This window comes from Enhydra lutris, unplaced genomic scaffold (assembly GCF_002288905.1).
Source record: "Enhydra lutris kenyoni isolate GAN:26980312 unplaced genomic scaffold, ASM228890v2 scaffoldscaffold45, whole genome shotgun sequence".
Taxonomy (NCBI): Eukaryota; Metazoa; Chordata; class Mammalia; order Carnivora; family Mustelidae; genus Enhydra; species Enhydra lutris.
In genome coordinates this window covers 15,581,736-15,603,894 of record NW_019154129.1, presented here as the reverse complement: position 1 = coordinate 15,603,894, position 22,159 = coordinate 15,581,736, and the positions used below count along the sequence as shown (strand labels likewise).

Sequence of the window (22,159 nt, the reverse complement as noted above, 5' to 3'; positions counted from 1 at the left end):
TGGAACTCCAAGGGGGATAGTCTCCACACAAGCCTACATGTCCCCTAGCACCCATGCCCCTCCTCTGCAGAAATTTTGGGGGTGCAGGTGGGAGAATCAGAACGTGGTCCCCTGACTGGTCTCTGGTGGGAGAAGGGGGGCTTTGTCCAGGCTAGACACTCAGGGGCAAAGGAGCCAAGAGTGGACAGGATTCTGTTTGTGAAACCAGGGTGGCAGGCGGATCCTCTCCCTTTTGTTTCAGGCAAAGGTGGGTATGATGCCGGGGTGTCCTCAAAAATTAGGGGGGCAGCAGAAGGGGTATCCAAAAGAAGGGAGGACTTGGGCTGGAGTTCTGCCTCCCCCATCCCCTCCACTCACACCTATGAGCTTTCCCCAGCCTGACGCCCAGCTCCCCGTTCCCTGCACCGGCTGCCCCCATCTGCCCACCCCAGGGTTGTTTAGGCATCAAGACCAGAAGCACCCTGTGTGCCCCTCTCTCAGCCCTCCACCCCCAGGATTCTGCTTTGGATCAGCGCCCTTTCCTCCTCAAGGGCAGGGGGCTTCATTACGGTCTGGGCTCTGGGCGCTTGCTCCGGCAGCTCAGTCCATAAACGGTATGGCCATGGCTGTGTGACTCCATGTTGCCTCTCACTGTGAGGGTGGGACCCTGGCCTCTGGGTGGGTGGACACAGGTCCCTCCGTGCGAACGCCTCTGGGACGCGCACTCCCCCGCCCCGCGCCTCCCCCAGCTGCCGGGGCTGGGCAGGCTCCAGGACAGCCCTCTGCCCAGACAGACGATCGGGTGGGGGCGGGGAGGGAGGGGAAACCGTGAAGCCCCAGGTGCGGCCTGTACCGCCTGCAGGTAACGAGAGCCCAGGGGCCTGGGGGAGGCGGGGAGCACCTGCTCCACTGGGCGCCCCCGGCCCCACCCGCCCCTCCCAGAGGGCTTCCCCGAGAATCCCCCAGACTCTCACGGGCGCCGTGGGGGTGGGGCCGCTCTGATGGACAGAGCGGGGTGCGGGCTGGGCCGGCGGCGGGGACCTTGACCGCGGCGGTCGTGCGGGCTTCTGCGGCGCCCGCGGCGGGGAGGACCAGGTGCCGGCACCGTGCGGACGACACGCGCGTCTCTGCGGGGCTGCGCGGGGTCCGCGGAGCGGCTGGGGGCGCGCGGCGCGGGCGCGGCGCTGGGCGCGGGGGGCGCTCCCGGCCGGGATGAGCTCACCGCAGTCGCGCCGGGGCTGAGCGCCGAGCCGGGCGGCGGCGGGGCGGGCGGCGGCTCCTCGGCGGCTCCGCCGGGCCACCATGCTGGGCCTGGACGCATGTGAGCTGGGGGCGCAGCTGCTGGAGCTGCTCCGGCTGGCGCTGTGCGCCCGAGGTGAGCGGGCTGGGCTGGGGCCAGGGTGGCCACGTGGGCGGGGGTCTCGGGCGGGGAGGAGGGTGTCGGGGAGGCTTCAGCCTGGGGCGGGGGCTGGGCCTCCCCCCGCGGAAACTTTGGGGGCGCGCGTGGGGAAATCCTGGCGCGGTCCCCCTACTGGGCTCTGGCGGGGGTGGGGGGCTTCGTCCAGGCCAGACACTCGGGGGCAAAGGAGGCGAGAGTGGGCGGGTCTGTTTGTGAAGCCAGGGTGGCAGGGCGACCCTCTCCCCTTGGGAACCTGCCCCTGAGATCCCCTCTCCCTTGGGTGGGGCTGGAGCTCCTTCAGGGCGTGGGGTGATCCTTGAGAAGCCTGGAGCACAGTGGGAAAGACCCTGTCCCAGAACTGTGGGAAGGGGCTTAGAGAGACCCCTGCCCCAGGGCACCATGGGAAGGGGCTGTGAGTCTGAATGCGCCCAGGGAGGTAGCCCCAGAGCACAAGCTGAGGGCTTTAGAGAGCACCACCCTGACGCCCCAGGAGCACCACCGGGAAGAACCCCTAGGACAGGGGAAGGCATAAGGGGATGTGAAGAGGTGTGGTGAGCAGAGCCTCTGCTCTAGGGAAGACCTCGGAGGTCACCAGTCCACAATGGTGGCCTCCAGTCCGTGGGGCTAACCCCGTTTAGGGTCTTCCCCCGCACCCGCCCCATCTTTGGCCTCAGAGTCAGGGAGGAGCCATAGGTGGATGGCTGGGCCAGAGAAGGCATCTCTGCCTCAGGGATGTCACTTGGCTCCGTCTCAGGAGCCTTCTGCACCCCCCACGGGCCTCCCTAAAGGGTTCGGGTGTGGGTGCCGCTCGGTCTCTCCCCAGCCCGCCCCTGCCCCTGAGCGCACCCCCCTTCCCTGAGCCTCCATTGCTTCCTCGGAGTTCCTGTGGGCACTGAGAGGCACAGCTGGCCAGCCGGGGGGCCTCCAGTTTGACGTGTGAATGCCGGGTCAGCCGCTGGCCGCCGTTCACGCACCTCCCCAACCCCCAGTCCTCCTGACCGACAAGGAGGGGAGACAGCTGCCCCCTGACGAGGCCCTGGACGAGGCTGTGCCCGAGTACCGGGCCCCGGGGAGGAAGAGCCTGCGAGAGATCCAGCAGCTGGACCCGGAGGATGAGAGCCTGGCTAAGTACAAGCAGGCACTGCTGGGGCCCCTGCCGCCGGTTGTGGGTATGCGCCGCCCAGGGCTTGGGGGGCCGCCGGTTGTGAGTATGCGCCGCCCAGGGCTTGGGGGGCCAAGGGGGAGGGAGGCACTCCGGTGACTTCCTGTCTCTCCTCAGACCTGAGCCTGCCCAACGTGCAGGTGACCAGGCTGACACTGATGTCGGAGCAGGCTCCGGGGCCCATCACCATGGACCTCACAGGTACTGCCCCCCATGGGGCTCCTGGGGCAGGGTCTCCGCTCTCCCAGGAGGTCCTTCCCTAGCTGCCCTTTCCCCGACAGGGGAGCTGGCCGTGCTGAGAAACCAGGTGTTTGTCCTGAAGGAGGGTGTTGATTACAGAGTGAAGATTACCTTCAAGGTGAGGGCAGCTGCCCTGGGGGACACCTGCCAGCACAAGGTCAGCCCCCCAGAGGGGCCCTAACACCCTCTGTCTCTCAGGTCAATAAGGAGATCGTCAGTGGCCTCAAGTGTCTGCACCACACCTACCGGCAGGGCCTGCGCGGTGAGGGCGGCGAGGAGGGGCTGCTGGGGGAGGGGGGCTGTGGGGAGGGGCAGATGGGGCAGAGGGTGGCCCTTGACGGCCTCCCCCTCTCCTAGTGGACAAAGCCGTGCACATGGTGGGCAGTTACGGCCCGCGTGCCCAGGAGTATGAGTTTGTGACCCCGCTGGAGGAGGTGCCCCGAGGAGCATTGGTGCGGGGTGCTTACGTGGTCACGTCCTTCTTCACCGATGACGACAGGACGGACCACCTGTCCTGGGAGTGGGGCCTCCACATCTGCCAAGACTGGAAGAGCTGAGCGCCCCCCGCCCCAGAGACCGTCCTCCCACTTGGAGTCCTGCTTTTCCCCGCCCCTCCGTCGTGATCACACCCCCCGCCCACACCCTCTGCTCCGTCCTGGGATGCCCCTCCCTGGGCTGGTACTGTGCCCTGAACAGTCCTATTAAAGTCGCCTTGTCTCAGTGCCCTGGGTGTCGCTTCTGTCTGCCTCCCTCCCCTGGGGGCGGGGTGGGGGGGGGGCCTTGCGGCCTTATCTTCCCAGGACTGGGACTGGGTGCCACGTGGCAGCTGCGGCTTGGCCCCCGGCCCCCTTATCTGCCCCCTGCCTCGTGGGCCCGGCACTGCCATGGACGGCCAGCTCCCACTCGAGCTGCTGCTGCTGCTGTTGCTTGCGGCCTCCGGCCTGCGGGGACAGGGCCCGGGGCCCGGAGGGCCTGAGGAAGAGCCCCCTGAGGAGGTGGTCCCCGAGGAGGATGGGATCTTGGTGCTGAGCCAGCGCACCCTGGGCCTGGCCCTGCGGAAGTACCGCACCCTGTTGGTGCAGTTCTGTGAGTGCACCGGGCCCGTGGGCTGGGGGACCCACCAGGGCCGCCCAGGGCGTTCAGCTCCCCATCCTGTGGACTCACGAGAGGCTTCCCCAGTGAGCCCTCGGCGCCCACGGTGCTCCTGGAGCTCCACCAAAGGGCATGGGAAGCAAGGCCCAGGACCGAGCTGGCTGGGGGGAGGGGGTCCAGCTGGAGCGGGGGAGGGTGGGACTGGGAGGAGGTGCAGGTGCAGGGAGGCTCCTTGATCACGGCCCAGCTGCAGACTCTCTGCCAGGGCCAGGGCCGGAGAGCATCCAGGCCTTGTTTGCTTTTCGGTAGATGTTCACGAATTTCTCCACGTGGGCCATTCCCAGGTCGCAGGCGTCCACGAGCAGACAGGTGGCCAGGGTGCGGGCCTCAGGGAGCAGCAGCTGGAGGACTTTCCTCCGACACGCTGTCAGGATGGCGCTGGCCACGGCGCCCCAGGCCTGGGGCCTTGAGGAGCCCGGCTCTGGTGTGGAGGCTCAGACGGGCCCCCGAAGGAGGGAGGTGTGTGGACAGGAACGCTCCTGCCAGACACGACTGACCCCAAGGTCTCCCGGCTCTGGCTGGGCGGGAGCAGAGGAGCTAAGGCTGGGGCCTCGGAGGCCGGGGACACTTGTGACCCTCTCCCCCAGATGCCCCATGGTGTGGGCACTGCAAGGCCCTGGCCCCTGAGTACAGCAAGGCAGCTGCCGTGATGGCGGCAGAGTCTGCCAAAGCCAGACTGGCCAAGGTGGACGGGACCGCCGAGACGGAGCTGACCCAGGAGTTCGCTGTGACGGAGTACCCCACGCTCAAGTTCTTCCGGGACGGGAACCGCACACACCCAGAGGAGTACACTGGTACAGGCGGCAGGCAGGGGCGGGGGGGAGGGGGCGCTGGGCTGGACCCGGGCTGAGCGGACGCTTCACAGGCCCCCGAGAGGCCGACGGCATCGCCGAGTGGCTGAGGCGGCGGCTGGGGCCCAGTGCCACCCGGCTGGAGGACGAGGAGGGCGCCCAGACCCTGATAGATGGCCAGGACGTCGTCGTCATCGGCTTCTTCCGAGTGAGCTGCTACCCTTGGGGTCTGGGCTGCAGGAGCGGGGCCCGTGCTGCCAGCCGACCTCACAGCTTGGGCTCCTTAGGACCTACAAGACGAGGACGTGGCCACCTTCCTGGCCCTGGCCCAGGACGCCCTGGACATGACCTTTGGCCTTACTGACCAGCCAGAGCTCTTTCAGAAGTTCGGCCTCACCAAGGACACTGTGGTTCTTTTCAAGAAGGTGCGGCACGGGGCCAGGGTGGGTGTTGGGGGTCGGGGTTGTGGCTCCCACTGACCTGGCCGGTGCTGTCCAGTTTGACGAGGGTCGGGCCGACTTCCCGGTGGACGAAGAGCTGGGCCTGGACCTGGGGGACCTGTCGCGGTTCCTCCTGGTGCACAGCATGCGCCTGGTCACGGAGTTCAACAGCCAGGCAAGTGGGGCGGTGGGAGCCGGCGCCGGGCTGGGGGCGCGGCCATGGGAGCCGGCCCCGTGAGCTCGGCCTGCCCCCGCAGACGTCGCCCAAGATCTTCGAAGCCCGGATCCTCAACCACCTGCTGCTGTTCGTCAACCAGACACTGGCCCCGCACCGGGAGCTCCTGGCGGGCTTTGGGGAGGCAGCGCCCCCGTTCCGGGGACAGGTACTGGCTGGGCTGGGGGGCAGGGGCTAGGGCGGGGGGGCCGCCCAGCACAGACTCCCTGTCGGCAGGTGCTGTTCGTGGTGGTGGATGTGGGCGCCAGCAACGACCACGTGCTGCAGTACTTCGGTCTGAAGGCCGAGGAGGTCCCCACCCTGCGCTTCATCAACATGGAGACCACCAAGAAGTACGCGCCTGCGGCTGGCGGGCCGGTCACCGCGGCCTCTGTCACTGCCTTCTGCCACGCGGTCCTCGGTGGCCAGGTCAAGGTGGGCTGCTGAGCGGCCGCCCGGGGAGCAGGGGTGGGAGCAGCGGCTGTCAGGAGAGACCCCCAGTGGAGCACCCGGCCCGCTTCCCCCCAGCCCTATCTCCTGAGCCAGGAGCTCCCCCCTGACTGGGATCAGCGGCCGGTCAAGACCCTCGTGGGCAAGAATTTTGAGCAGGTGGCTTTCGATGAAACCAAGAATGTGTTCATCAAGTTTTGTGAGTCTAGAAGGCGATGCGTGGTGGGCAGTGGGCGGGGGGGGGGGGGGGGCCTGCCCGCTGCGCCAACAAACCACTGCCTTAGACGCCCCGTGGTGCAGCCACTGCAAGGAAATGGCCACGGCCTGGGAGGCCCTGGCTGAGAAGTACAAGGACCATGAGGACATCATCATTGCGGAGCTGGACGCCACAGCCAATGAGCTGGAGGCTTTCCCTGTACACGGCTTCCCTACCCTCAAGTACTTCCCAGCGGGGCCGGGTCGGAAGGTGAGCCCAGACCCTGTCTTCCCAGGTCTGGAGCTTGGTGTGCGCGCTCCTCAGGCCGGGGACCAGACGTGAGGTGGGGCCTCCAGCGGCAGGGCCTGGGGGGGGCGGGGGGGCGGGCAGAGGGCGGAGCCTCAGGTGGGCGGGGCCCAGATGATGGAGGTTTGGGGCGGGGTGCAGGCAGGCCTTGGGCTTAGAGGTAGGGCCTCGCTTGAGGGTGGAGCCTCCGGGGACGGGGGTGACGTCACCTGCCAGGGTAGGACAGGGTGGGTATTTTCTCCAGAACCCGGTGTTCCTCCTTAGGTGATTGAATACAAAAGCACTAGGGATCTGGAGACCTTCTCCAAGTTCCTGGACAACGGGGGCCAGCTGCCTGCAGAAGAGCCCACAGTCCCCGTCCCGGTGGGTGCCCCTGCCCCAGGGTTGCCCTTCTCTGCACCAGGCCGGCATGGGGCCCTGCGGTGGCCAGGGGCAGGGGTGAGCCAGGGATGCAGCTTCCAGCCAGGCCTCTGTGACCCTTTCCAGGAGACAGCGCCCAACACCAGCACGGAGCCCAAAGAGGAGCTGTAGCCGCCCCCACACTGCCGTCAAGCCCCCAGAGCAGAGCCCTGGAAGCCGGGCAGAGAATAAAGAGCTTTGGTCCCGGACTGTGTGTGTGGTTCCTGTGCACCCCGGGCTGTCAGGCCCTTGGGCTTGCCCAGTTAGCCTCCTGGGGACCATTCCTTCTGGAGCCGGACCTCGCTGTTCTGGGTGGATCCCTAACTCAGATCCGGGTCTGGAAACCCAGCCCTCTCCAGAGCTCTGTCCCCGTGCTCCAGAAGACACCCCCTCCCACACACACTCTCGACCCTCAGAAGCCTGGCGTGAAGCTGGCCGAGGACCGCAAGCCCACCAGCCAGGCCCCACCACAGAACACAGGTGCACTCCTGCCAGAGAAGGTTCAAAAATGATTTTATTTCATTATTATCCAAGTACCTTTGAAAAGATAATTGTACAAGTCAGCGCATGAAAAATGGGCTGGGGCAGCCCCCCACTGGCCCTGGCCTGAGAAATGTACATATTTACAAGGGCCCTTAGAGGGGAGGGGCCCGGGACCCGCTGAGCCGACGCCCTGGACACAAGGGTGGAGGAGGGCGAGCGCTACGGGGCTCCGTCGCTGGATCCACACAGTGGCAGGCAAGAGACAAGCTGTGTTGAAGGCACTCGGTGACATGTACAGTTGACAGAGGACCCCTTGGGGCCCCTGGCACCCCAGGCCTAGGCCGGGCCGGGGCAGGGTGTGTCGGACCCGTCCCAGAGCGAGGGGCATAGCCTGCGGTGCGAGCGCCAGAGCACGGAGCAGTGAGCAGCGGGCGCCACTGGAGAGGGCACTCGAGGCCGCCCCGTGGCAGGCTCCCTGCTCCGCCGGCCGCTCCAAGGATCACTGAGCAGTGGGCGGGGCCCCCTCCTCGTCAGCTGCAGGATGGAGGCCTGTGGGGCCGCTCGGAGGGACCCCCGGCCAGCTGCGGGGCGGGCAGCACCTGGCCTTTGACCGCGGCCGTGTGTCTGCACACACGGGAAGCACACAACACGGCACGACCCTCGGACGCTCGCCGCGCAGAGGCCGGACTGGCCCGTCAGTCTACCTTCTCCACCTTGCCGATGATCTTCTCCTCAAACACGGGCAGCACCATGTCGTCTTCCCGAACCTCCTCAAACACCACACCACAGTCAAACTCATCGCTCACTTTCTTGAAGTAGTATCTGCGGGACAGGGGGAGCGGGAATGAGGGCTCCCCCCAGCCCCGTGTGCACGGCAGGCCCTGCGGCCCAGCTGCTGGGGGGTCACAATGAGCACAGATACACACGGGGCCCTCACCTGTAGTTGCCTTTCTTGGTGAGCAGCTCCTTGAACTGGCCCAGGGTGACGGCACGGCCCCGCACCAGGGTCCTGTAGGGGATGGGCTCCCCGCAGAAGTAGTAGGCCACCACGATGCTGTCACACGGCTGCACACTCCCACTGCCCGCCTTTCTCTGGGACTTCGTCCTGGAGGTGGAGGCGCACTGGTGACTGCTAGGCTCAGGGTCCCACAGGGCACATCCCAAAGGGCCACAGGCCCTCCAGGAAGCACAGGGCGAGGACTTGGGGGGGGCTCGTCATCCTCATACACCCCCTTGCCTGGAGCTCCAGGGCCAGCCCTCCGGGAGCCTCACTCCATGTGGTGTCCTGACCCGAGGGTCCAGTCCTGCGCCAGCCCCCTGCGCTCTCAGACCCACAGCAAGGACACCAGCTCATCCCTCCCCTGCCTGCCCTGCTGCTGCCATACAGCCGGCGCCTGTTTCCCCACCACCCTCCTGTACCCTCCACACGGCCTCAGGCCTCCCTGTGGTCCGAGCTGGCTGGGGGAGTGGCACCCCCTACCCAGACCCCACGAACGCGGGGGAGCAAGTTTCTCAGGGCCGGAACCCACAGTGGATCCCAGCACCTGGTTTCCTAAGACACACCCAGGCCACTGGAACCAACACGGCCCCCAGCTCGAGGCTGGGCCACACTCCCTGTGGCCCAAGTAAGGGTTAGAGAGCGCTGTGACTGCGGGAACGCCTCACTGGCCGGAGCACGGACGAGGAACAGCCCCGGGCATGGATCTGAAACGGACCTGCCCCGCAGCAGGGAGCTCATCTGGAGGGCAGGGGCAGAGCCCAGCCCGACACGCAAAGAAGGGCAGGAGCCCAGCACCATGCTGCCCAGGACCACGCATCCCGATGGGTGCTGAGCCGTGGCTCTGTGTCTGAGACCACAGGCAGCACCGTGCGGTCGTCCAGCAGCTCTCGTCTCTGTGACCGCTCCAGAGCTGCCCAGGTGTGCTCCGACACAGCCCCTGGCCCCTGCTGGCCGGGAGCTCACGACCAGCTTGTCTCTCCCTGGGAACCCTCCCTTTCCCAGCTGCTCCTGGGCACATGGCTGACAGCGACTCGGGCTACGTGGCCATCCACTGCTCAAGCCGGGCTCCTGGGTGCCTGCTCTCCTTCCCTCAGTCCTACAGCCTCACGTTGCGGGGTGGGGGGTCCTCTGGGGCTCCATTCTCTACAGAAAAGAGACAGGGTCCCTGCTTCTCCAGAGACCACCCTCAAGGAGTGACCTGGTGGGGAGGCTGAGTCACCCACGCATTTGGCTGGACGTGACAAAGCACTATCTGGGATGTGGTGGGGACCCCCTTTCTGCTCTCCCCTGAGCAGAGATGCAGGGATTGGGCAGCCGGCACCGCCTACAGGTGGTCCCCAGCACCGTCCCTGCTCCACGCACTCCCGCACGCCACACGAGAACAGAGCAAGGCCCGGCGTGCGCGCGGGCCCCGGACACACCCTGGCCACCTGGGCAGGCGCTTTCACACGGCCGAGCCAGGGAAACAAGGCCCAGACACGGCAGCGTGCCCCCGGGCCGGCGAGGAAGCTCAGGACAGTGGAGGCGGGTAGGGGGCACCGGCCAGAGTGAGGAGGAACAGCAGAACTTCCTCTCTGGCCCGCTGGCCGCATGTCCCGCGAGGATGGCCCGCGAGGATGGCCCGCGTCTCCTTTGATGGAGACAAGAAGCTTGAGCCCAGCCCCATCTCTTCCAGTGCGGCGCCCCAAATCCTGTCCCGGGAGCAGTGGCTCCACCGCGGGCAGCCTGGGTAAGCGGGACCCGCGCGGGGGCGCACGTACTCTGTCTCGGAGAGCTCCAAGTCCGACACGGCTGGCACCACGCTCAGCACAGGCGTGCACGCTGGCCTGACGCAGGAGCGCCCCCGCTGGATGACCTCCTGCACATACCTAGGGAACAACCACGTCAGTGAGCTGCAGGTCCTGGGCGGGGGCCTCTGCCAAGGCTCGGAGGGGACGGCGGGGCCCCCACGAGGGTCCGTTACCACCAAACAGGGCTCCTACTGTGTGAGCGAACAGACACCAAAGCACGGATGGGAAGGTCAAGCGCTGCTTCAGGGTCGGTCGGGAGGCAGAGGCCGCTGGACAGTCCAGAGCTCCTAGATTCCTCACTGTGTGACGGAGCTCCCGGGACCCCGCTCGGGAAGCGCTCGTCGGGGGCGCCGGTGCCTTGTTGCTTCATGCACACCAGGAAGGGTCTTCTGGAAGGGCCTGCCCCTGGCCTCCTCCGCTCCACATGGCTCTTCCCCATCCACGCCCTTACGCCGCGCTGTCCTGAGCAGCGGGGGAGGCCTGTCCCGGGGCCGGCCGCGTGGCAGCAGCTCTCCGCATGGCTGTGTACCCTCACAGAGACTTATCTTCTGTCAGCCTGGGGGGTCCACCCCGCAGCGAGCTTGGGGAGGGCCCGGCACCCCCACTGCTGCCTCTGGGCCTTCACTTGTGTCTGTGGCTGTTTATGAAAGGCCTACGGATGCCAACCATGTCTAGCACCCCATCAGGAGGCTCATGGCCCAAAACACGCGTCCCCGAGAGGCTCGTGCGGCTGCATGCTGTCTGGCCGGCAAGGGCACACACAGGGCCTGCCGGGTGCTGGTGGGAAGAGAAGACACGAGCCCAGCTTCCCCAGAGCATGCCAGGGACAACGGTCCCATGCAGCCCCGTAGGTCTGTGCAGAGAGAGGACATCCCACGAGCACGCCCCAGCCCCTTCCAAGATGACCCCCTGCTACCCCGTCTGTGCCAGGTCACAGGCCCCAGCGGACAAGAGGCATCCCCCGCACCAGCCCAGGCATCTCGCGCCAGGCTGGCTCTCTGGTTCTATGGGCACAGGATGACAGGGTGTGAGACACGGGGCCATCAACGTGGTTACGCACCACAGCCAGGGCACACACTCAGGGCTCTGCCCAGTGAGACCACCATGGACACCAACCTCCCCAGAGCTGGAGAGCCCCCCACACAGTGAGGCCCCCGGAAGGATGACCAGTGATCACAGACGGGACAAGGGGCGCCGGCGACGTCCGAGGAGAACAGGGCCACTGTGTGACCGTGCCCCCACTCAGAGACCCTGATTCATGTGGAGAAAGTGACCTCAAGGCCCAGCTGAAAAGGTAGAGAAACGACGACACTAAGGCCCGCAGAGAAAGCCTGTTATCACCAAGGAGTGCTCCCCGGGCTTCTCTGAAGCTGCGTGAGCCGCGGGTCAGGCCTCTCTGGTCCCCAACAAGGGGGACTCTGGTGCTTGGGGGTCCCTCCACGAGAAGACTGTTACATCAGCATGTACTTCAGCAATGCTGACTGTCCTGCCTACAGACAATGTGGTCCCTTCTGGGGTCTGCGAGCAGAGGCAGCCAGGACCCCCCAGAACCCCACTCTCAGCTCAGCCCGCACAGCAGCCGGGGGACCTGATGGTAACCCCTAGCGGTTCCACGTGCCATGGGCACCAACAGGACGAGCACACTCCCAGAAGACAGAGGGTTCCCCCTCCATCCCTAGAAGGACAGTGTAATGACCACATGCCCTCAGACAGTGGGCGGCCGGCGCAGCTCTCTGCGGGGCTCTCAGGCCGTGGGAAGCCTCAGCCCCAAAGCCAAGCCACGGTACCCGCAGCGGCCCCGGCTCGGTGTGGCCTGCTCCCCCCGATCCCGCATACCTCTGCTTGGAGGGTAACTTGCTGGCTCTCTTCTCTTCCTCCTCCAGACGCCTGCGGGCCTCCTCCAGCTGGGTCAGAGGGTTGGGGGCAGGGTTGGGTGGCATGGTGGGGTCTTGAACGAAGAGGTGAGAGGGCTGGACGGAGTTCCGCAGCTGAGCGCTGACCCAAGGATGCACAGCCCCAGGACGCTCCACAGACAAGGGCCTAGAGCTCTCGTGTGCCTGCTGCTTCTTGGTGCCGGAAGACCTTTGGGAGCAAGAGGACAAGGCGTGGCGGCAAGTGAGAGCCTGGCCGGTGCGGTTGCCAGGAATTGGGGCAGCGCCTGGGGAGACCAAGCTTGGCACTGACCCTGGCTGTTAGGCAACAGTCCACACCCTCCCCCTGTGCCCGATACACATGTTCCTTTGTGGCATGCTTCTTTGTAATCTTGAGATTTTACTTATTTATTTATTTGGGAGGGAGAGAATAAGAGAGAGAGAGAGCATGAGACGGGGGAGGGTCAGAGGGAGAAGCAGGCTTCCCGCTGAGCAGGGAGCCCGATGCGGGATTGTGACCTGAGCTGAGGGCAGATGCTTAACCAACTGAGCCACCCAGGCACCCCATTCTTCCGTAATTTTTATTTTTTTTAAAAGATTTTATTTATTATTTATTTGACAGACAGAGATCACAAGCAGGCAGAGAGGCAGGCAGAGAGAGGAGGAAGCAGGCTCCCCGCTGAGCAGAGAGCCCGATGCGGGGCCCGATCCCAGGACCCTGAGACCATGACGTGAGCCAAAGGCAGAAGTTTAAACCCACTGAGCCACCCAGGTGCCCCTCTTTCGTAATTTTTTTAAAAAGTACTTATTTGAGGGGTGCCTGGGTGGCTCAGTTGTTGGGCGTCTGCCTTCAGCTCAGGTCATGATCCCAGAGTCCTGAGATTGAGACCCGCATCGGGCTCCCTGCTCGGCGGGAAGCCTGCTTCTCCCTCTCCCACTCTCCCTGCTTGTGTTCCCTCTATTGCTGTGTGTCTGTCAAATAAATAAACAAAATCTTTCAAAACAAAAAAGAAATAAAAAATACTCATTTGAAAGGGGGCAGGGCAGACAAAACCTCCAGCAAACGCCCCACCAACTGCGGGCTCACGCTCACAACCCAGGTGCCCCTCTGCCACCCACTTTTTTTTTTTTTTTTTTAAAGATTTTATTTATTTATTTGTTAGAGAGAGAGAGAGAGCATGAGCACAGGCAGACAGAGTGGCAGGCAGAGGCAGAGGAAGAAGCAGGCTCCCCGCCAAGCAAGGAGCCCGATGTGGGACTCGATCCCAGGACGCTGGGATCATGACCTGAGCCGAAGGCAGCCGCTTAACCAACTGAGCCACCCAGGCATCCCTGCCACCCACTTTTAATCACTTCCCTGAAATACAAACCCGATGCTACATAGACTTCTTTCAAAAAAAGTTTTTACTATTTTAAAAAACATGTTAACATCAAAATAAGCACTCTTTGTGAAAAACCTGAAATATACAGGAAACTCAAAAAAAAAAAAAAAAAAAACCAATTCGAAACATCACGATTTAGAGATACCTGCTCCCATCATGTTGGTATATCCCCCTCCCTGTTAAAAATACTTAATTGGCACATCTCTGAACCTATAATTTTTCCTGATTTTCCCCTCCATGTGCTAGCATACCTGTGCCTTTGTTATTCAACACAGAAAACGCTTGACGCCTCACTCAACCCCTAAGCGAATTCCAGGAAAACATCAGCCTCTCTTAGCTGTGGCTGCAGCCCTCGGAAAGGGGGTTTCCTGCCAGGAGGGAATCCCAGGAAGAGGGCCCCCTGGGCAGTGGGGAGGCTCAGTGCCCTCAGGACCCCAGAACTGCCCAAGGCAAGACACCCCAGGGGGAATGGGCTCAAGGCCAGCCACAAGGACACCTCCTTCCTGGGGCCCAACCCCCACCCCTTCCCTGCCCGGCTCTGTACCCAACCTCCCCTCCCCCACTTCCTCCCAAACCCCATCCCCTCCCATCTCCCCATAGCCCCTCATCTCTCCCCCAATCCCCGCCAACCCGTCTCTCCTCCCCCCACCCCTCTCAACTCCCCACCCCCACTCTGTCTCCCATCTGCTGGCCCCACCAGGCCCCACCAGGTCCTCCGTCTCCCTGCCCCACGCCCCCATGTAAGAACAGCAAAGGCACAGGCACATGGCCCCCTAGCTCTCGGGAGGCCAGCGGAACTCATGGGGACGCTGAAACACCGTCATGTCCTGACAGCAAGCCCAGAGCCATCCCTTGTGAAAACCCAACACCGGAAGAAATCCAGAGAAACCGAGAGTCCACCCCCCCAACCAGAAGGAGAGAGGGGATCTGGAGAGAACCGTCAGCCAGAACAGGTTCTGGGACTGTGCTCGTCCCCAGGGCCACGTGGAGACCAGACACGGGGCCCCAGAGGTGGACAGTGCCACCTCGGCTCACCACTGAGGAGGGGCTGGGCAGGTGCCCACCTGATACCCCCCCACCGGCCGCACACACTCCAGCCTCCCCAACCACGTCCAGAACCGAGGAGCATCAGGAGAGCCTGAGACGGAGGAAGCAGCGGAAGCCCGCCCACCGCCAGCAGATCCCACCAGCTCGGGGCCCAGACAGCTAGCTGCCCTGTGAGAGATGGTACATGCCTCCAGCCCAGGGGTGCGTCTGAGCCAGCCCCGGTCCCCCACGGTCTCCCCACAACGGGGGAGTCCACAAGGGGCAGCAATGGCTCGTCCAGAGGCCAGGTCCGCACCAACCAGAGCAGCCCTGGCCCTGCGGCGGCCAAGATGGAGCTCCGAGGGCCGCAGACAGCCGATGGGGCTGGGGGACGGCCTGCTGCCAACCCTGCAGCCTCTGTCCGCAGTGATGGGCAGGCACCGGCCTAACTCCCCCAGTCACTGAGGTCACCGTCATGTGGAGGCGTCACCACCCCAGAAATAACCTCGTGAGAACAGCCGTGTGACAGCGGGGGCCCCCTCCTGGGCGGGGGTGGGGGGCAGCAAGAGGAGCTCAGACAGAGCATGGCAACCGCAGACTAATGTCACCCGCGGGCACTCCTGCCCAGGACACGATGGGGGGCGGGGGGCATCTGTGAGCTCAGAGGACCACAGAGATCTTGCCCCTGCTGAACGTGCCACGTGAGGAGACAGCGGGCGGCCAGGCACTGCCTCAGGGGCGCGGGCCGCCGCGGGCTGGGGGCTCCTCAGGCCGGTTCCACCCCCCGTGCGCACACCCGGACGCAGCGGCCCCTTACCCGTGGCCGGCCTTGCGGTGCCGGCTGATCTCCTTCTCCCCCTCGATGATCCACTGCATAATCTTCTGGTTCTTCTCCGTGTCCTCCGACGGGCCTGGCGCCTCCGCGCCCGCGCTCCTCCCCAACTCAGCCTTCTTGGCACTTCTTCTGGGGGCAGCGCCGGCCTTCCCGCTGTAAGAGCAAGAACCAGGGGTCACCTGCCGACGTGGCCCAGCCCGACTCCAGGCAGCTGTGCCCTCGGTGCTGGGGGGCTGTCGGGGCTCTGCGGGCCAGGACTGGAGGAAGGTGTCCAGACGGCACCAGCTGGGAGGCCTAGTGCCTGTCCTTCCCCCGCCGGCCCGCGGCGGCCCCAGGGCCCAGACACCTCCCCCGAGGCAGGTGCATCTGAGGCTAAGCTGCATCTGAGGCTAAGCTGCCTGGGAGGTCGAAGGCCGCACTCTCCAGCTGACGGCGCTCGGACAACTTCGATTTTTTAAAATTATTCTTCTAAAGGTCTGAGAGCGCTAGCGCGTGCTCGCACACATGCGGGAAGGGCAGAGGCAAAGCGAGAAGAGTGGAGAGGAGCGCCTGCCCGCTAAGTGTGGAGTGGCCGGACACGGGCCTCGATCTCACGACCCTGAGCCAAAGCCGAGAGTCACACGCCCGACCGGCTGAGCCCCACAGGCACCCCCCATGGCTGGATGACTTTTAAAGGGGAGTTCTGGCCTCAAAAACCAGGACAGAGCCCACAGGAGACGAAGCTTGTCACTGTGTGTGACCTTCATCCCTGGGAAGACCCATGTGGCCCTCATGGACACGGGCTCAGAGACAAGGAACCACAGCACCGGTCCCAAAGCAAGGCTCGGGCTGCCTGACACTCACCTGTAGGCCAGGCTGTCGCTGGCATTGGGGGCGGTGCCCACGCTCTCCAAGTGGCTGCGAGGCTTGGCCGCGTGGCTGTGCACCTCTTGGCCCCACGGGAAGCTGCCCTGTGCCCGGCGGGCAGCCTCAGCGTCGGCCTGCTCCTTGGGCCTGGCCGTGCTGTGGTGGCTGTGGTGGTGGCCGTGCCGGTGCAGGTGCGGGCCAGCCGTGTCCAGCTTCGCCCCTGACTTGGGCGCGTGCTTCCCGTGCCCAGAGGGCATGCCCCCCAGCACACCCACGATCTTGGGCACATGCGTGCTGTCAGGGGAGCGGTGGCCAGGCCCCGGTGACTGGCAGCCAGGTGTCCTCATGACCCGCTGCACGTGCTCGTCCAGGATGCTCTCCGGGTTCTCCTCGTGCGCGTCCCGGAGCCCTATGCAGCCCACATCTGCGTAGCGGGGCGGGAAGTGGTGCCAGGCGGGGGCCAAAGGCAGCTTATGACTGGCCCCCAGGGGGCCAGACGGCATGTCCCCATCCTCGCCTTCTTCCTCCTGTAGGACAAGCCCACGAGTCAGCTCCTGGCACTGCCTGTGTCGCAGAACCTCACATCTGGGGTCACAAAGAAGTCAGCCTGGCGGCTCTGTCCTGGGGGTGGGGTGAGGCATCGGACGCTGGCTTGACTTGAGGACCAGGGAGGGCTCCCCGCCCCCACCCGGCCACAAGCACTCGTGCACACGCGCACGTGGCCACCATGAGTCCTAATGCCAGCCTATGTCCTGACCACGGACAAACCTCCACAAGGAGTTTTCCTCCACCTTTCTCAATAAAGGTATTTTTACCTTTTCAGGTGATTTTCCAATTCCTTGATTTTTGAAAAATCTTATTTATTTATTTATTTAAAATTTTTTTTAAAGATTTTATTTATTTATTTTACAGAGATGACAAGTAGGCAGAGAGGCAGGCAGAGAGAGGGGGAAGCAGGCTACCCCCTGAGCAGAGAGCCCGATGCGGGGCTCGATCCCAGGACCCTGAGACCATGACCTGAGCCAAAGGCAGAGGCTTTAACCGACTGAGCCACCCAGGTGCCCCTAAAAAATTTTTTTTAAGATTTTACTTATTTATTTATTTTTAAACTGAAGTTTTTTGGTTTGTTTTTTTTTTAAGATTTTATCCATTTATTTGTGAGAGAGAGAGAAAGCATGAGCACAGACAGAGTGGCAGGCAGAGGCAGAGGGAGAAGCAGGCTCCCTGCCAAGCAAGGAGCCCGATGCGGGACTCGATCCCAGGACGCTGGGATCATGACCTGAGCCGAAGGCAGCCACTTAACCGACTGAGCCACCCAGGCATCTCTAAGATTCTATTTATTTGACAGAGATCACAAATAGGCAGAAAGGCAGGTGGAAAGACAGGAAGGGAAACAGACTCCCCGCTGAGCAGGGAGCCCGATGCGGGGCCGATCCCAGGACCCTGAGATCACGACCTGAACCTAAGGCAGAGGCTTTAACCCACTGAGCCACCCAGGCGTCCCATAAAAAATCTTACTTAAGTCATCTCTACCCGCAGTGTGGGGCTCAAGCCCACAACCCCAAGACCAAGAGCCACACGCAGCTGTCGCTGAGCCAGCCGCCCCCGCTCCTCCGAGTTACTGCTGTATCTTCCGCTGCGCTTTCAAGAGAATTCTACCCCTGCACAGAGGCGCTCTCGTCTTGCTGTGTGTTTCTTGGTGAATCCTCCCAGTGAACTAGCTGGCCCTCGTCTGTCTGACAGTCCACAGAACCACATCCGTAAACACATCTGACCAGTCTAATTCCCAAGGACACAGCTCACGCTGACTTTCTCATCTCACTCAATAGTGCAGACCAGGATAATGTTGACTAAATCTGGTAGTAACCCAAAGAGCAAGGTAGGAACCCCAACCCCTGCACTCCGCTCTAACCCAATCTCAAAACCTTCCCCACAAGACTTCTCGCTTAACGGAAGAGCACCTAAACGTCGCCAGCACCAGCAGTCAGCTGCAAACGCGTCAGTCTTGCTCAGGGCAGAGGTGGCGCGGAGGACAGACAGACGGGCACATGGATGGGTGGACAGTGAGTGTGCCCCTGACGGAGGGACCCTGGGCTCCCTCGCCTCACCCCATGTCCCCGTACTGACCCCTCTGCCTTGCCCTCCCCAGGGCACTGGAAGTGATCCCAAAGGGAGCAGTGAAGAAGGGGGACTCTCTCCATCCCCAGGAGGCGGGGACTGGCCAACACCATCTCGGGGCTCTGCATATGGAAGAAATCCATTTTAGGATTTTGAAATGTTATAGGCTTAACTGAATTGTCTGGGTAATGGTTTTTTTGTTGTTGTTTTTAATTTATTTATTTGACAGAGAGATAGACAGCATGAGTAAGCAGAGAGGCAGACAGAGGGAGAGGGAGAAGCACACTCTGCTGAGCAAGGAGCCCAATGCAGGGCTCAATCCCAGGACCGTGAGATCATGACCTGAGCCAAAGGCAGAGGCTTAAGGACTGAGCTACCCAGGCACCCCTCTTCTTTGTTCTCATTTTCCAAATTTTACAGAAAAATAAGTTATTTTTTCCAAGACGTATTAATTTATTTGAGAGCGAGCGAGTGAGCAAGCAGGCATGTGCAGCAGGAAGAGGAGGCAGTCTTGAAGAAGACCCCCCACTGAATGCAAAGCCTGACATGGGGCTTGATCCCATGACTCTGGGATCATGACCTGAGCTGAAACTAAGGCAGACGCTTAACTGACTGAGCCACTCAGGTGCCCCAATAAAAATAAGTTATTTTAAAACGTGTCATTAGTCTTCTTTAAAAAACCTAATTCACGGCCCGTTTATATAGGCTACAAGATCATACAAGACAGGGCATCTCCTGTCTGTGTGGATTCCCCGGACACAGGTAATTTCATCTCATTTTCTCCCGGGTTTCTGTGTGGAATCACACAGGACAGAAGAGATGGCACTGCTGGCAGTGGGGCTGGGAGCCACCCCAAGGACCGAGGACCAAGAGGCGCCCGTGGGGACAACAGGGCAGCAGCAGCCAAGCCCAGCACCCCCGGCCAGAGGCTACTGAGGGCCCCGAATGGAGCCGCACACCTGAGCCAAGGCCACGTGTCTGCCCATTAGTTTCTGAATCAAGATGCCGGAAACACTAGGGGCTGTTGGTCTGAACGTGTCCTGTGACATCGCGGAGCCCCACGCAGTCCCTGGGGCACGTGTTGCCCTCTGCGAGCGAGGCTCCTGCTGGATCCAGACACAACCGCCGTGGGCCCACCGGGGATGCCCCGGAGAAGAGGGGACCACCATTTGGCTGCAAGAAAGTGCGCTGGGCACCCACAGCCCAGCGGCCTCTAAGGGGCCTCCCGGGAACCTTTGTTTTTTTTAAGGATTTTATTTATTTATTTGACAGACAGAGATCACAAGTAGGCAGAGAAAGAGGGGGACGTAGGCTCCCCGCTGAGCAGAGAGCCCGATGTGGGGCTCGATCCCACGACCCCGAGATCATGACCCGAGCCGAAGGCAGAGGCTTTAACCCACTGAGTCACCCAGGCGCCCCGCCTCCCGCGAAACTGCAGGGCCACAGGCATGCAGAGCCTCTGAGCCAACTCTCTTCCCGTAAGAGGGTGGACTGGGGACTCCAGCCACAGGGCCACGATGCTGCTGCTGAGCACATACGGGTCTCTCCAGGCCTTGCCTCCCCCACAACGAACACCTCCTCCCAGGAGCCAGTGAGGGCGGGGCAGGCTCGGTGGGGGCCTCAGAGGGGCAGGCATCATAGGAGAGCAGGCAGACCCGGGGACAGGGTCAGAGCGCGTCAGGAGCCAGCACGCTGGGAGACCCTGGAGGGAGCTCCTTGGGGGCCTGAAGCCGTCCTCAATTCTACCAGCCGTCCCGGGACCATTCGGAAACGGAGACGTGCTGTGGCCCTCCCAGGAGGCGCACTCACCATCCGGACGCGCTTCAGCCGCTCCTCCAGCTTCTCCTCGGCCTCCCGTGTCCGCTGCACGGCCTCCAGGCGGTGGATGAGCTCCGCGGCGAACTTCTGGGGCTCCACACGGATTTCCTTTGGCATTCGGTAAGTGCGCTGCAAGGAGACACGGGATTAGCCAGCCGCGAGCCGCTCGGAGCCGCCGCCCCCCACGCCGAGACGCGCACGCGCTCTTCCTGGGTGACGAGAAACAGGCTAGGAAACCTGCACTTCAACGTCAAGTGAGCGATCTTGCTTTCTCCCTTTCGCTGGCGGCAACCGCCTCGCTGCCCCTCTCCTTGCTGGACTAGAGCCGTCCTCCACCCGGCACCGACCGGCGAGGCGGAACAGAGCTCCGGCAACGCTGCTCCAGCCGTAGGAGCAGAGAACCAGAGACGGGGAGCAGGCGGGCGTCAGGTCAGGTTACCAGGGCAGCGGCTGGCAGGGCCCCAACAGGCCGGAGCTTCTGGTGTCCTAAGCCCAGGTGTGCCCTTCACCTCGGCACCCCGAGCCTACCCCAGAGAAGCGCCTCTAACACGACAGGCCAGGCCAGTCCCCCTGCGAGGCCTGGGAAGGGTGAAGGGAGAGCTTCCAAGACCATGTAAGAGGGAGGGACCAGGCCTGGGAGTCCCTGGAGGGAGACAGCCCGCAGACTGTCCCGCATGGCGGGGGCCGGCAGCCCCTGACCCACAGGCGTGGCAGACCAGGCTTCGGACTCGGGTCTGCTGCAAGGATGGTAGACCCAGAACTCAGGGTACAGGAAAACATCCAGGGGAACGGGAGGGCCTGTTCGGAGGAGACGGCTCCGGAATGCAGTTTACAGGAATGCACCAGACCACGTTTCCGGAGTGTACTTCACTTTGCTGTAATTCCACGTCCAAAAACGTCGGAAGAACAGCACAAAGGACTCCCGTCCAGCCCTCACCCAGACTTCCCCACCGGAGCGATCTGCCAGTTACTGCCATTCCCGCTCACAGATACGGACACACAGGCACACACACGCACACGTGTGTGCACGCACTGACACACGTGCACGTCCTTGACCGGACGGTACCCGACACCGGGCAGTAGTTTGTCCTGGAGGCCAGGCCCAAGAGGAGGAAGGGGCAAGTGTTCCCAGAAGAGCCCGGGCAGTGGGGACAGCCAAGAGGCTGAGGCCCTGAAGGAACCTTCCGGACAGGATGTTCAGACAGAGCCCCAGAGGCCAGCGGGGTCAGTCGGGGAGTGCTGGGACCCACAAGGAACTGAGGGCTGAAGGCCAGACGGCAAGAGCTCCATGGTCCTGACGCCACATGATGCCACACGCAGGCCACGGGCAGAGTGCAAAGTCCTGACGAGACCGAACCACACACACGTGGCAGGCTCAGCCCAGCGGAGGCGCACCCCGAGCCCGTGTGTTCTGGAAAAGAGCCTCCAGGCCGCACGATTATGCTTCTGAAAGGAGCAGATCTGTACGAACGGACCCCCTTCCAGCTGCAGACGAACACAACACACAGGAAAAAGCTGCGGTCATTAAAACTGGGGGACCTCTGGGGCATGAAAACAGCCCTTCCCTCAGCTGTGAGGAGCAGACAGCTCACGCCGGGCGGCTCCCTGGCACACAGCCCCCTGCAGGCCCCGGGAGCCCCCGCCAGGCACGCAGCGCAGCGAACGCACGAGGGGCAGCTGCGGGCCACCCGTGTCTCAGCTGCGCTCTGGCCGCCACGACAGGACGCGCACGCGTGCTCCTGGGGCAGGCCGGTGTCCCCCGCCACGGGAGACACGTCCCAATCACAGCACGCTGCCACCTCCGTGAAGATGGGGACCGCTGTTTGCTGGTTTCTTCGGTAAGAAATGTTTCCCCACAAATAAAAGTTCGTTATTTTACCAGGAAAAATAGTTTTGTCCAGAAAAGCGAAGAATGGCAACCGAGGACAAGCAGTGTACGGCAAAGTTGTCGACGACTCCCACGAGCAAAGGAAAAGGTGTTATTCTACAGAGAAGGGGGAGGCAGTGGGGGGGCTGCTGGGCACAGAAGTCCGCGGGACAGAAGCGAGCGGGCCGTGACGCCGGCTTCTCCTCGGCTGAGGTGCAGGGCTGGTGGATGGGGTGGGAGATGCGGGCACAATCCTCCGCGTAACTGAGGGCCCTTCCCTCGGCCGCGGCTCCCGGGGCGTCTGCACAGACCATTCCTGACGCTGGGAGTGCGCAGAGCTGCTCCTCCTGGCTTCCTGATTCCAGCGGACGAGGCGCATCCAGATCCGCCTCTGC

The 22,159-nt window shown here is 63.1% G+C and overlaps 3 protein-coding genes across 5 annotated transcripts in view; 2 read left to right on the top strand and 1 right to left on the bottom strand.

Annotated features, from left to right (window-relative positions):
• Nucleotides 1-1,227: 1,227 nt before the first annotated feature.
• On the top strand, nucleotides 1,228-3,361 carry LOC111156229 (Rho GDP dissociation inhibitor gamma). Its single transcript, XM_022516974.1, has 6 exons — nucleotides 1,228-1,354; nucleotides 2,368-2,547; nucleotides 2,658-2,741; nucleotides 2,822-2,898; nucleotides 2,979-3,042; nucleotides 3,138-3,361. The coding sequence occupies exons 1-6, from the start codon at nucleotides 1,282-1,284 to the stop codon at nucleotides 3,335-3,337; spliced, it is 678 nt and encodes a 225-aa protein (XP_022372682.1). The 5' UTR covers nucleotides 1,228-1,281; the 3' UTR covers nucleotides 3,338-3,361.
• A 303-nt stretch (nucleotides 3,362-3,664) lies between these two features.
• LOC111156219 (protein disulfide isomerase family A member 2) lies at nucleotides 3,665-6,860 on the top strand. Its single transcript, XM_022516959.1, has 11 exons — nucleotides 3,665-3,866; nucleotides 4,520-4,726; nucleotides 4,798-4,931; nucleotides 5,011-5,148; nucleotides 5,222-5,338; nucleotides 5,421-5,546; nucleotides 5,615-5,812; nucleotides 5,906-6,026; nucleotides 6,112-6,293; nucleotides 6,594-6,692; nucleotides 6,816-6,860. The coding sequence occupies exons 1-11, from the start codon at nucleotides 3,665-3,667 to the stop codon at nucleotides 6,858-6,860; spliced, it is 1,569 nt and encodes a 522-aa protein (XP_022372667.1).
• A 370-nt stretch (nucleotides 6,861-7,230) lies between these two features.
• LOC111156118 (axin 1) overlaps nucleotides 7,231-22,159 on the bottom strand; it is a 54,226-nt gene continuing 39,297 nt past the window's right edge. For 2 of the 3 annotated variants that reach the window (XM_022516749.1, XM_022516748.1), the window contains exons 5-11: nucleotides 19,889-20,026; nucleotides 15,959-16,488; nucleotides 15,098-15,268; nucleotides 11,838-12,083; nucleotides 9,972-10,079; nucleotides 8,149-8,316; nucleotides 7,231-8,033 (exon numbers count right to left, since the gene is read on the bottom strand). In XM_022516749.1, coding sequence (XP_022372457.1) covers nucleotides 7,907-8,033; nucleotides 8,149-8,316; nucleotides 9,972-10,079; nucleotides 11,838-12,083; nucleotides 15,098-15,268; nucleotides 15,959-16,488; nucleotides 19,889-20,026 — 1,488 coding nt within the window. In that variant the 3' untranslated portion in view covers nucleotides 7,231-7,906. The remainder of the gene's footprint in view (nucleotides 8,034-8,148; nucleotides 8,317-9,971; nucleotides 10,080-11,837; nucleotides 12,084-15,097; nucleotides 15,269-15,958; nucleotides 16,489-19,888; nucleotides 20,027-22,159) is intronic. The other variant, XM_022516747.1, reaches the window with a different exon arrangement.

Excerpts from the sequence above, each read along its gene's own strand:
- LOC111156229 (XM_022516974.1), top strand. The coding sequence starts at position 1,282 with ATGCTGGGCCTGGACGCATGTGAGCTGGGGGCGCAGCTGCTGGAGCTG. Across the intron at positions 2,548-2,657 it reads GCCCCTGCCGCCGGTTGTGG|ACCTGAGCCTGCCCAACGTG; the intron begins GTATGCGCCGCC and ends GTCTCTCCTCAG. Across the intron at positions 3,043-3,137 it reads CTACCGGCAGGGCCTGCGCG|TGGACAAAGCCGTGCACATG; the intron begins GTGAGGGCGGCG and ends CCCCTCTCCTAG.
- LOC111156219 (XM_022516959.1), top strand. The coding sequence starts at position 3,665 with ATGGACGGCCAGCTCCCACTCGAGCTGCTGCTGCTGCTGTTGCTTGCG. Across the intron at positions 4,727-4,797 it reads ACACCCAGAGGAGTACACTG|GCCCCCGAGAGGCCGACGGC; the intron begins GTACAGGCGGCA and ends GACGCTTCACAG. Across the intron at positions 5,813-5,905 it reads TCCTCGGTGGCCAGGTCAAG|CCCTATCTCCTGAGCCAGGA; the intron begins GTGGGCTGCTGA and ends GCTTCCCCCCAG.